Source organism: Stylophora pistillata, chromosome 1 (genome assembly GCF_964205215.1).
Source record: "Stylophora pistillata chromosome 1, jaStyPist1.2, whole genome shotgun sequence".
NCBI classification, from domain to species: Eukaryota; Metazoa; Cnidaria; class Anthozoa; order Scleractinia; family Pocilloporidae; genus Stylophora; species Stylophora pistillata.
The window spans coordinates 40,948,379-40,962,224 of record NC_142519.1 but is presented as its reverse complement, the minus strand read 5'-3'; the positions used below and the strand labels follow the sequence as shown (position 1 = coordinate 40,962,224).

The 13,846-nt window shown below is 38.9% G+C and overlaps 1 protein-coding gene across 1 annotated transcript in view; it reads right to left on the bottom strand.

The window, feature by feature from the left end:
* Positions 1-2,544: 2,544 nt before the first annotated feature.
* LOC111346208 (uncharacterized) overlaps positions 2,545-13,846 on the bottom strand; it is a gene marked incomplete at its 5' end in the record, with an annotated part of 28,678 nt that continues 17,376 nt past the window's right edge. The window contains 5 exons of the mRNA XM_088747793.1: positions 2,545-3,485; positions 8,918-8,956; positions 9,279-9,360; positions 9,554-10,574; positions 10,768-10,839. Of these exons, the coding sequence (XP_088603919.1) occupies positions 2,545-3,485; positions 8,918-8,956; positions 9,279-9,360; positions 9,554-10,574; positions 10,768-10,839 (2,155 nt within the window). The remainder of the gene's footprint in view (positions 3,486-8,917; positions 8,957-9,278; positions 9,361-9,553; positions 10,575-10,767; positions 10,840-13,846) is intronic.

The following is a 13,846-nucleotide window of genomic DNA, read 5'->3' as shown; positions in this document are numbered from 1 at the left end:
AATCTGTCAGGCATTCTATCGAGTGGCCGCGGGAAGAGTAGCACGAGTCAACAAAACGTGCGGTGACAAGTGCACGTGAGGCCTGCACGTGAGGAAAATACTTTCAGGTTAATTAAGGGGTATTGTACACAACAAACGAAATGAGTATGATAACAAGAGTAGTACCTTTTACGCCGGAAAAACTGTTTTTGAAATCTCATCGCGTGGAGACAAACACAAAGTAAGCTAAAAATGCAAATATCGCGTTGAAGTTTCAAATATTCGCCTCATTTGTTGGAGGAATCAGTGTTGAATGATGGCATTCCATAACGTATTTACCTTGCACTGTTTGAGTGATTTCTGCATTTTTCCACCAAACTCGCCTCTTTGAAGGCTGTTCAGTGAAGATGGCTCAAATCTTTGCGGGAATGCTTCACAAGCTGGGGAAGATCTTGCTAGGTGTAAACTCAGTCACTGAATCTCTCCTCGTCCTCAAGAACGTCGCTCTGTCACCGCCGCAAGCCGATTATTTGTCAGGTATGTGTTCCAAATTGTGTTGAAGTGCTTGTATAATTTTTTGAAATGAAACACTTTTTTTTCCAGTTCTTCTTTGAAGTTTTCTTTGACTCCTTTTTTTGGAATTTTTTATACCTAACTTTTCTAAGTCAAAATTTAGCGAAAATGTAAGAACTCCCATTCCATTGTTTCAGTCTAAATGTTTGCACACTCTTCTGCAAACATAAACCCTTTAAACCCAAGAGTGACCAGTATCTAATTTCTCCTTACAAAATCATCCCTGAATCACACATCAGGGTCAGGAGAATAAGGGAAATGGACACCAACTGAAAAAGCTCCTCATTGTTATACAAATTCTCCCTGCCAACACCACAGGAAATGTATCGAGACAAGCAATTAAGCAATTTCATAGCAACGGCATAACATCAGTTAACCTCCAATAATGAAGTTTCATACTTGGTCTTTCAGTCGTAAAACCTAGTTTTAATTTATCCACGGTAACATTATGTATTATTAAAAGACTAGTGTAGTGTTTTGCAAGGATTTCCAGCCCTTCTGTCTGCCGACTCATGCTTCTATCTCGCGTTCAGACTTACCTATTTCATCAGCCAACCGTCATAATCTGTTTGGTGTATTGGACATGTATGGTTTTTTAACTGATAGTTTAATTCGAGAGAGATATTTTTCGGGAGACTAGTTAAAGTACTAACTACCTATAACCGCAAAAAAAAATTACTAAAAGACTAATTCCAATTATTTGTACCTAGGACGGAATGGAAGATTTTTGAAACTCCACGGGGAAAGTCAGAATCGACACTGAGCCGGGAATTAAGACTGACACTTGGAGACCACAGAGCACGATCTTCCTTTAAAATTTAAGGAGAGACAAAAAAGCTTGTTGATGGAATCTTTACATTGTACTCGTACTCCCACTATCGTTTCTTTGTTTAAACCTCAGCCTTTCTTTAGGGGGGTTCACTTCCCGTATGGTATGTTGATCATTCAACCGACAAATCTGATTCAAATCGTTTTTAACAGTCCTTCAACAACTGAAATGTTTTCCAAGTTACCTTTCAGCTATGAGATTGTGTTTAAACTATTGAACTCCATGATGGTTCAATTATTAGATAACAAAAAAAAAAAAAATGAGAGATGAAATATTATTAATTTTTTTTAATTAGGTACTAAATGGCTTGACAATCACTTAAAGAACATTTAACACTTCTAAAAACAACCTCACTTGGGTTACACTTTTCTAATACTTTTTCCTTTCATTTTTGTTCAAGTTCCAACAAAATTAACTTGCCATACATTAACAGCAAATGTGAGTAAATAAATGAGGCAGATGAACATGCATTATCTGACCTGTGCACTTAATACATATGTGCGGTGGAGTAAATACGATTAGTGGCTTAGCAATGTCGTAACAAAGAAGCCACCTAGTAAATAATACACTAGGACTTAAGTCAATAAATAATAAGTGAGACATGCAACTGGATGCTGAGTTAATAGTTAAGTCATGTTTGTAAGTACTTGTAAACTTAATAATATTGGAATAAGATAAGTTGCGGAAACTTCTGACAACACGGGCGGCGCAATGTAACCGTAAGCATGCTTTAACGAGATCTTATTCCGCATACCAAATTCCCTCCCTTTCGGACACCCTGGACGATCAAACAGTGCCGAACAAACATCACGAGTGCGAGTTAGTTACTTTGATTTTTTTTCGATCATTTTTTCTGAAAATGTTCTTGGTTAAGTAAATGAACTATTTCCATGACACAACAGTATGTAATCTTTCTACTTCTATTGTAATAATTAGAACTAAAAGGACTTGATAAGTCAGTGCTACCCGTTACAAACGTGTGTCCAGCACCATATCATCTTCTTTGTCTTGCTCTGTTGAATAAAAGTAACCAATTATCAAGACATTTCAGTTATACATTGTTACCTTAAAAAAAAAATAACAATAAGTTTTGGAATAACGAAGAAGTTTTTCTTCCACCCAACGTGATGAACGAAAAATTAATTCCCCCAAAACTTTAGAAATTAGCGGAAACGGAGGCCGGGTAAAACGTCCATAGTCTGCTGGTGTCGTGGTGATTCATCTTCCATAGACTCTTCACCCCGATGTCGGGAGTCCTCGTTATCTCGTTTTGACTGCTGTTTTTTGTCCTGCAGTTGAACTTGATTTACTTCCTCAGACACTCCTCTTGGTTTCTCTTGTTCAATTTCTACCTGTTTTGGACCTTTGTGGTCCTTTTCTCGCCATCCTTGATTAGAATCAACTTGCTGATTTTCGGTTTCTTCATGTTTCTCTTCTTGCTCTTGCTCATCTTGCTCATTTTCTTCTTGTTGCTGTTCACTTTCTTTTTTATTTCTTTTCGACTTCTCGTCTTTTTTAGAACTAACCTCTAGCCCATGGTCGACTTTCAGTTCTTTTTCCTCTTCTTTCCAAGTGCGCTGCTGTTTGGATTCTTGGCCTTCCCCTTTTGGCTTTTCTTCAACAGTTTCATCTTGCTCACGCTCAGGTTTTTCATGTTCTTCTTTCAGCTCTTGGTCTACTGGCTGGTTTTTACCAACTTCTTTGTTTCCCTTTAAATGACCAGGTCCAACCTCCAGCTTTGTGCTAGGTTCTTTTTGCTCATCGTTTGGTGCTTCGTCTCGTTTTGATTCAACTTGCTCCTGTTTACTGGTTTCGTTTTGGCCTTGATTTGGTTCTTCGTCTTCTCTTTCAACTTGCTGCTGTTCAGTAGGTTCGTCTTGGCCTTGTTTTGGTTCTGCGTCTTCTTCTCTTTTAACTTGCTGCTGTCCAGTAAGTTCGTCTTGGCCTTGTTTTGGTTCTTCGTCTTGTTCAGGCTCAACTTGCTGGGGTTCAGTGGGTTCCTCGTTTTCTTCGCCTGATCCTGCATGTTGTTCCCTCTCTACCCGTTCTTCCTGCAACTCGTCCTCACTATCAACAGCGCTCCCAATTTCTTCTAGATTTTGTACTGTGTTCGATAAAGAAAACACGAAAAGGGAATAAGATTACAAAGTGCTCTCTCTCGTGGCTTTAGTTCGCTAGATCGCCAGATTTGTCGAATAAGCCACGTTGCGCGTTTTGCATTTGGTAACCGTATCGTGTAACTTCTCCATCCCTAGTCATTTGCGTTCCGCTTTTGCTCTTTCCGAATATCTCTTTTCTCTTTAAGAGTGAATGTTACCAATGGTCACACATTTGGTGGCAGCAGCTGAAAAATAAATTTCGCCCATATTTAAAAGTTGGGTAGGTCTCAATGAGAAATAAATCACTGCATACTTCGTTTGGCTGAATATCGACTTATTTTCGAGAAAATCGATAATAGCTGAGTTCCGCCAAAATGCCGCTTTTGAATCTCAAAAGTTCACACGAATCTTGGAGTGTCGCGCCACAAATTGAAAACAGTCACTTGGACCAGTGAAAAGTACCAAATCTTGAAAAACAACATTCAACATAGGTTGACAGCAATTTGAGCAATTCTTGATTGTTTATATACACAGTCTAATTGAATTTATCCGATCATCTTCTAGCTAGATCAAAAATAGGTCAAAAGTAGCCCGTTACTGATTAAACTATGTGCTAAACAAAATAATCGACTGAGAATCTGGCTTTTGGAAGGCGAAATGTAGTTCTGTTCGATCTCCGAAGGAATTTTTGGGGATATGATTCGGCGTGATTTGTTGAAGGTGCCATCAGTTAGCAGAAAATGTACATATCCACACGCAAACACGGTTGTTTCGCATTTTACATCAAAACTACACCTTTTTCAACAGAATATCTTTTTACCCTCCCTGTTGATGTATCACAATAGAGGATTGCAATCCTGGAAATGTTGCATCGATCGCTCTCAAAGTAGCGATATAACTTATAAGGAAGTCTCCTGATAATGATTGTTTGAAAGAACTACTCTTTGCCTTCCAAAAGCCAGATTTTCAGTCGATTACTCTGTTTATGTAGTTTTTGTATACTAGTTTTATTAATTATATTTTTTGTAAATAATCTTAAATTAATATTGTTATTAAACGAAGTGTGTATCCATGAGCTTTACTTAAATTTTTACTAAACATTTTCACGCATTTTTTTTCGATTTTTAAGCAGTTTATCATAATTTTTGCATATACTTTTAGAGATTATAGTGAATAAAAGTTTTTCTTTTCCACGATGATACATGTAACTTAATAAATAATGATGAAAAGTATTCATACTAATAAAAATTAGATTGTGTCTACAAACAATCAAGAACTTAAATTTGAGTGTTGTTTTTCAAGATTTGGTACCTTTCATCGGTCCAAGTCTTTTAAATTGGTCACGCGAGGTTCGTGTAAAATTTTGAGCTTCTAAAGCGGCATTTCGGCGGAATTCAGTTATTATCGATTTTCTCGAAGATAAATCGATATTCAGCCAAACAAAGTATGCAGTGCTTTGTTTCACTGTACGGCCCACCTGACTTGAAAAAGTGAGCCGAATCGATTTTTCGGCTGTTGCCACATTTCGAACCTGTTCAATCTTTGGCCACATTTGCCCTAAAAAGGACACAAGTCAACACTCTGGCCATAATAGCAGTTTACAATACAAGCCCGGAAAAATTAATCACAGGAGTAGCAAGAGCGTTTTAAAATAAAGAGCCACAAGCAGAAAGATAATTAGAAGCCAGCAAGCTTATTAACTAGAATCTTTGGTTCATATCAAGGTCTTTACAACACTAGCAGACAAGACAAGTATGTAATCGTGGCTCACCACTATGTAATACAACAACTTCAAACTTAAAAGGAGTGAGGAGAAAAATGACTCATTAGATTCGCCCCAAATAGCAGTAGGTACGAACCTAAATAAATAAGGAATAAAACCTCCTCTTATGAGGCCGATTTGTTCAAAGCCTACAGAAAAAACGGCGTACGGTTTGGTTTGTTTTGACACACGCGGAAGTAAATATGGCGGTCAGCCGCTCTAGTCCCGAGTTCTCTTTGACAAAATTACAAACAAACATTTTCACAAGACAGTACATTGTTGAATTCACAATAGAAATAACGAAGCTTGTACACTCACTGAAAATTAGTCAATAATAGCCCGCTAGGAGCCTGTAATGGCATTTTCTTTGTTAGCTGTCCTCAAGCTCTACTGAGCAAACTTAGCGAAGTTAGTGCTTCCAGTGTTGGTATGTGACGTCATATTGACAGTGATCATTTGACGGCGGCTTATACCAGAGAGCGATAGAGCCACCCCCTCCCTCCTAGGTGATGTAGATAATTACACAAAATATCATTATAAACTCACACCTCATTTACTGGGTGTAATGTAAAGAATTGTACCTTGTGTGGAGTAAAGTTGGGACGTGTCCCAACACAAGTGTCCTGCCTTTGTCAACAGGGCATTGTGGCCGTAAGATAACATCGTGAGAAGCGTTAAGACTGCTGACCACACGAATGCAAGTTTTGTAGCAGTTTGCTGCGGCACATAGAATAACATGGTCACCCCATGCGCCATCTTGCTCCATGTGCGTTAAGTAATCAGCCCATGATTGATGTCCATGGACGAAGTGAAACAGATCTGTTCCATTCGGCTGTGAGAAAAGCAAAAAAGAGAGAACGAAACTTGGAGTGTAAAGTTAATGGTACAATGGACCAGGTTGAGTACGTTGGAAGGAGTCATCGAATGAGAAAATAACAGATACTAAACAACAGTAAGAACGGATAATAACATATCAGAGTAATAATCACAAGGATCTGCATTGGATGTAGCAGTCTCAACTCCTGAATTTGCCCTGCGAAACATCGAATATCTAATGTCCACCTTACCCAGAGTCAAGGTTATCCAATTAGGATTGTCCCCTCTAGGAGAGATTCAAGTGTGAAGCACTTTTAAAAAAACCTCGGGTTGGCCGCTTTCTCCACAAGACAGAGCCCTTTCATTTTATCAAGGAGGTTTGAATTCATCCGTGACCCGGACATGGTCTATAAAAAAACACACTTGAACAACACAGCGTTTTTTTTTTCGAGCAATCCAGAAGTATTGAACAATTATTCTCCAAAATAAATGGTGAATAGGGGTGAGTATCTTCCGAGGCAAAGAGGCAAGTTAATTATCCACCACTTTCACCGACGCTTATGTAGAAGATAATCTACGTCTATACCAGAATACGGTGAATGGTACTTGCCAATCAATTAACAAGGTGCGCGCGGTGTGATTTATACTAAACGATGATTTCAAGGTATATATGATCCTTATTATCCCCTATAGAACGAGTAGTGATGTGTTGACCAGTTGGCCCACATGTGGATCCAACCTTTATGGTGCTCTTAAAGTAACAGTGGTGAACACAGAGTGCAAGACATCAACTTACTAATTTAGGGTTTTTTCTGAGGTATTGGACCAATAGTTGTCTTAATTCGTCATGCTTGATTTTGATTCTCATAGCAATTTCCAGTTGATCTGACAAAGCAGAGAACATGCAATCTCCTGATCCTTCATTGTCGACGATTCTGAAGCCCTTGTCTGAAGCAATTTTCTTCAACTCAGTATTTAGGTCTGTCTTGTCATTGGCTTTGCTTGCATCGAGTTGCATCTGCTGAAGCTGAGCAATTAACTCAGCAGAACCTAAGTGAACAAACGGATGGATGAACAGAGGATAAATACCACCATGCTCATGATTTAAGGGGGCCAAAACAGAAGAATTCTACGTTACAAATACTTTTTCTCTAGGTTTCCACGAGTTCTTAATAATAAGTTTCTTTGATATATAGAGGAACGTTATAGAAAAGGAAGTAAAAAGTAATTCCCAGCCAACTGAGTTACTTCAGGTTGGTTTTCACGTAAATTGGGGTCAAAATGGCAAATATTACTTAAAATAACTAGATAACTCTCCGTAAACTCATCCAGATCAGAAATTCAGAGGAACGAGATTTTGTTTAGACTAGCGTTTGAACACAGCCAGTTTTCCATTTCAACACGTCTCCCTTGTTCTAAACATCATTGAGAGGCAGTCTCTCTAAAAGCGGTAAAGTGCATTTCGGCAACATTCCGCTTGGTTTGCGGTTCGGTTGAAGACTTATATCTAAACAATGATCTCTTGAAGTAATTACAGCCTCCTTTTCAACGAATTGGGTATAGAGAAACCCCGTAAACAATCGTTATCAGGAGGTGTTGACTATTCTTCCGAGTTATATCACTATTGTGAGAGCGATGCAACAATTTCAGAACTGCAATACTCTATTGTGATACAGCAACATGAAGGATGAATGAATATTATGTTGAAAAAACTGTGGTGAAATGCGAAACAATCGAGTTTGCGTGTGTATGTATACATTTTCCACTAACTGACGGCACTGTCAAATCAACGCATTTCATCCAATTTTAAAATTTAATGAAATCGCACTGAAACATTTCCCCAAAAACTCCTTCGAAGATTGAAAAGAACTACACTTCACCTTCCAAAAGCCAGATTTTCAGTGGATAATTTTGTTTAGCACATAGTTAAATAACGGGTTACTCTTGATCTATTTTTAATCAAATTAGATGAAGGTCGGATAAATTCAATCAGTTTGTGTATACAAAACAATCAAAAACTATTCAAATTGCTGTCAACATATGTTTTGATGTTGTTTTACAAGATTTGGTACTTTTCATCGTGGCGCGACGTTCCGAGATTCGTCTAACAAATGTTGAGCTTCTAAAGCGGCATTTGGTGGAATTCAGTTATTATCGATTTTCTCGAAAATAAATTGATATTCAGCCAAACGAAGTATGCAGTTCTTTCTTTCACTGTAAGGCCTACCCAACTTGAGAATATGAGCCAAATCGATTTTTTGGCTGTTGCCACGATATTGCGAAAGTGTGCGATTCTTGGCCACATTTGCTCTTAATACCTTATCAAAACCATTATTTCTAGAATTTTAACTGTCGAACAAACAAGTAAATTCTAAGTTGCTATGCGTCTGTTCAGTGATGATATACGGGGCGCAACGGAGTGTCTGTAATGTTCTAAGCCCATTTTTCAGTGAGCAATTTCAGAATAGACCTACGGCAATATGGAATCCATTTGTTTTTGTAATACTGAAAATAGAAATATTGTGAATGGTGACTTTTTCTATGGATATTTTCCTCTCTAGATCATACCAAGAATCAATGAAATTAGATTCAAACTTACTATACATGTACAACGGAAAATTGCAGTCATTAAAGTTTTTCAAAATATGGATGGCTGTAAACTTCAAGCTAAAGGTCAAATTTTTTTTTACACCTTCCTTAGAATATAAAAAATTGGAAAAAAACGTCAGCTGGAGCTTTTTAAGCTAGATAAATTCCTCATTGTTCTTTGATCATTCTGTTCTGTTCTTGGTTTTTGACTGCCAGATGTTGCCTTCTCAAATTTGTTGCAGTCTGTGGAGAAGTGAATTGAGTGCGTACCTTCTTCGATAACTCTCATTTCCATTCCCTGGTCTTTAGCTGGCACAAAATAATAACACAAGCGACAAAAACGCCAGCAACAAACACATTATTCACTCATGAGGTAGTCATATTTTTCAATGCGATTGAGTCTAACTAAGTGTTAACATGAAATAAACAAGCTTGTTATTAAATATAGATACCTGTCTATTTCTTATTCACTTGACTTATAAGTCAATTTGATTTATAAACACGCGGCATATCTGTTCTTAGAACTGTCTTATGCGTAGCCTTATAACATGAGACAGAAACAAAAAATGAAAGAACGGGGAATAACACTATACAGAATGACGAAAGATTAGTTAAAATTGTTAAAAGTTACCTTCAACATTTTGATTTCGGCGGAGTTTTGCTATCAGATAATCCCACAACGGTTGGAGTTTGGCATTGATGACACCTCGAACCTTAATACATCGAAAAAAAAAAAAACAAAAAACACACAGTTGTAATCAGTACACAGCGCTTTCTCCCCACTCCCCATTTTAAACTTTCGAGCCTTTGATTTCCCCTCGAATGCGAATGAATATAGAAATGGCAAAATTAAACTTTTTCGCCGAAGATATATTTTTCAACCGTTCAAATAATGACCTCGTGTACCTGTGGGGTAGAAAAGGTGTAAAGAATGGGATTGATGGCAGAGTTAACCGGCAGAACAAAGACTGCGATCCAAACTGCCAGGTCACCACGTACACGGAAGGACTTTTCCAGGAGAGACCTCACTCCAATCACCACGATAGGCAACCAGCAGACACAGTCGGTAAGAACGATGAAGAACACTCTTTTGGCGAGCGAGGCCTCCCTCCTCAGATCGGCTGCCCTCTGCTTGGCTTTCATTTTCCTCTCTCTTTCGGTTCCTTGCTTAGCCAGGCGCCGGTTTGATGCGCAGGACTTAAAGATTATCATTGAGTAGGCCACAATGACAAATAACACAAGAGAAAAGTTTAGACCAACAAACATGGCAACAGAGTACTCCCAGCCTGAGGGCTTATCAGCAGAAAGCTGCAATGGGAGACAAACAACTGATCTGCCATAAAAATGATGACCCTTCTGGCGACTACCAAAGTAATCGAAGCCTACCGTGGGAATAAACGCAATTATCCCACCAACAATCCAGATAAAGACGCACACAAGGTGAGTAACCTTAATTGTAAGGGACTTTCCGCTGTAGGGGTACAGAATATTTTTAAGCCGGTCGGCAGAGAGCAAGCAGATGAGCATCAAGGACACCTCGCTTGACAATATGGAAAGGGAACCTGTTATCTGACATGGCAAACTTGAACGCCAATAATAGTCATGCAAGAAATACTGCCCTGCCCAAATGGCATCCATCACACCTATAATGATCAGGTAGACACCCATCAGTCCATCAGACCCGGCCAAATTTATCAACATGATAGCCTGTATCTTGTTTTTCTCCTTTGTTTCCTTAAACACCAACCGCCACACGATCACAAACACAGCACCAACCAATGTCATAATTCCTACAACCCAGAGACAAATCCTAGGAGCTCGATCTTTGAACATCCTTTCACAACTTGCAAAGCTGTCGACATAAGCAAAGTCGCAATCCGCGTCCTCCTTCCTCAAATGGCAACACATCAGGTTGGTGTCTACAGTCCTATGGTTCATAAAAAGAATTGAAATGGATCACAAAAGTGGAAAAAAATGGGAATTTTTGATTCGTCACAATATCTGAATTTAAGACAAAGAAAGGGTGATAGTAATACTCTACATGCTGCCTTATTGTATACAGATAAATGAAATTCTTCAGTTAAACATCTCCAGACATCGGGAATATTCTACTGACTTACGTTGTTATCAAATTTTTCATGTTCGAGAAGAAACCGTCGGGTAGTTCTCGCATTTGGTTGTAATGGAAGTAACTGCAATTTAAAGGAAAAGCGATTCAATTTAACACCAATATTTCATAAAGATACTGCTGTTTTAACCCTGAGTATTTTCAAGCTTTTGGGTTCTCGTCTTTCCTTTGCTCCACCCAATCCTCACTTCCCCCAAAAATTCAGCTCTTATAACTTCATGAGACTCCCTGGGATTGAAGGGAGAAGGAATGAACGGATGGGTATACCATTGTCAAAGAACAAATTTGCCTCAGTTTCGTTGATACCCAACCAGTTAGGAGCCTAAGTAATGGAAAAAATGAGCATTTTAGAAGACGAGAGAGCAAGTAACCAAGACTTCCTTTCCAACATAGTCACACTTAACTTAATAAGAATAATCCGTTACTGAGTACGTAAAACACACTTAATATCTAGAAATATATATACATACGATATTACTGTAATCTACTTGAGAGGGGACGCTAAATTAAGAGGAAGCCCTCATTTAGTTTTACCCAAACTTTTTCCAGTGTTCAGATGTGATTGTTTTTAAGAGTATAAAATTCGCGCGTGATTAACGGTATAAACTGCCTATCCTTATTTTTACACTCGTAGAAGTAAGTAAGTAAGTAAGATCTTTTAACAGGGAGCCCACGTCACAAAGTGTGGTTTTCAGTGAGGCCCTGCATAAATCTAACGTAAGGATAACAGAAAATATAAATATGGTTATCAAGAAAGGATAAAAGGGCATAATCAATAGAAGAGACTACATGTTTTTAACAAGACGTCTAAAAACTGAAAAATCGGAAATGTTCCTAATGCCGTCTGGGAGAGCGTTCCAGTCATCTACTGCATGACAAACAAACCGATGCTGACCCCATGTACGCTTTGATTGTGGTTTACAAATGTTGTTATTAAAACGAGTGTTATAATCATGCATGTCTTTAAAATGATTAAAATTAAAATTCCAATCAATTAGTCCATTCAAGGACTTAAAAACCAAAAATAGACGATGAGATCTTCGTCTTTTTTCCAATGTATCCCAACCAAGTAGATCAAGAGCTTCTGTTGCTGATGAATGCTTTGGCATATCTAAAATTAATTTAGCTGCTTTATTCTGGAGTAATTGGATCTTGTTCATCAGAGTGGTGTTGGATTTATCCCCCCAAGTCACATCAGCATAATCAAGGATTGGCAGCACCATGGCTTTTACAAAGAGTTCCCTTGTATTTCTTGGCATAAGATGTTTTATTCTCTGTAAAACGCCAAGCCTCTGAGACACTTTGGTCTTAATGTAATCCACGTGATCAGTCCAAGTCAGATTCTCATTGATAATTACGCCCAGATACTTGAACGAATTGACTCTGTCTAACTCCTTCTCCTTGATTGTTAATGTGAATTCTTCTAAGGTGTTAAGTTTCCTTGGACCGCCAATGAGCATGAATTTAGACTTCGAGATATTTAGTGTAAGTTTATGCTCGTAGAGCCACTGAGCTAGCCTGTCCAGATCCTTATTCAACATGGTCTGTAGGTCACGGGCTGATTGAGAAGAGCAGTAGATAGCAGTGTCATCAGCGAATAAGGTGACCGTAGTGTTCCGAAGGACCTTGGGTAGATCGTTGATGTAAATGGCAAATAGTAATGGACCGAGAATAGACCCCTGAGGAACACCAACGGAAACCTTCCGCGCAGGAGAAGAGGCTTGACCAATCACAGTCTTCTGGTAACGAGAGGATAAGTAGGAATGGAACCACTCAAGATTCTTGCTGCGTAATCCTAGAGATTTGAGCTTCCCGAGTAAAATGACATGGTCAACGGTGTCGAAGGCTTTCTTCAGATCAATAAAAACTACACCATTTACTAAACCTTTATCCATATTACTTAGCACTTCATCGGTAAACTGCGTTAGAGCTAAAGCGGTAGATCTTGCACGTCTAAAACCAAACTGGTTCACAGCAAGCAAATTGTTGGAGTCGAGGTAGCCGTAAAGTTGAGAATGAACAGCTCTCTCAATTACTTTACTGACCGTGGGCAGGATAGAAATGGGACGATAGTTATCTTTATCGGACTTATCACCTTCTTTGAAAAGAGCAGTCACTTTCGCACATTTCCAAGATGATGGGAATTGACCCTTCTCAAAAGAGAGGTTTATGATATCCCTCAGAGGTGAAGCAAGTACATTTGCTGCATCACGGAGTAAACGTGCACTGATGTTGTCTAGTCCTACCGCTTTATTGGTTTTCATTAGGCGCAGCTGCTTTTCAACAAAGGCTGACGTCACATACTTGAGAGAGAACGATAAGGTAGGAACTGCATCGTACTGAGTCGGTTTTAAACCACGAAAGGCCTTTGCAAGGCTCTTACCGATGCTTGAAAAGTGATTGTTTAGAGTTTCTGCAATGCCTTTGGGGTCAGTCTGCAATTTTCCATGACCAAAAACTGCATTAATTTCATTGTGGTTAGAGGGAAGTGTCTCTTTAATTGCTTTCCACATCTTGGAGCTGTCACCTTTAGCATCTTCTATCAGCCGACAATAATATTTCGATTTCAGCTTCTTTTCCTCGCTATTCGCACAGTTCCTCAATTTTCGGTACATTTGCCAGTGATACTGCGAGCTCTTACGCTTCTGAGCCTGTTTCCAGTGGTAATCTCGATCACTCCGAATTTCGAGGAGTTTGTTCGTAACCCATGGTGTCTTTGTCCCCTTCACACGCTTTGATTTTATCGGAGCGTGGTCGTTTGCAATGCTATTGAAAAGACCTTCCCAGAGGAAAACGGCATCATCAACGTCATTAGCACTTTCGATTATGCTCCAAGGTAAGTTGCTGAGATCACGCAAGAATGCTTCTTTGTCGTAGCTTTTAAAACAACGATACTCGAGCAACTTTGGTGGAAGTTTCTTTTACACCTCCCTTGATAGTACAGAACACAATGATATGATCGCTGATGCTTGACTGCAGAACATCGGACTGCACGACCCTGTGAGTGTTGTTAACTAACATCAAGTCTATCGTGGTGCTAGAATTCTCAGTGACCCGAGTAGGTTTACAAA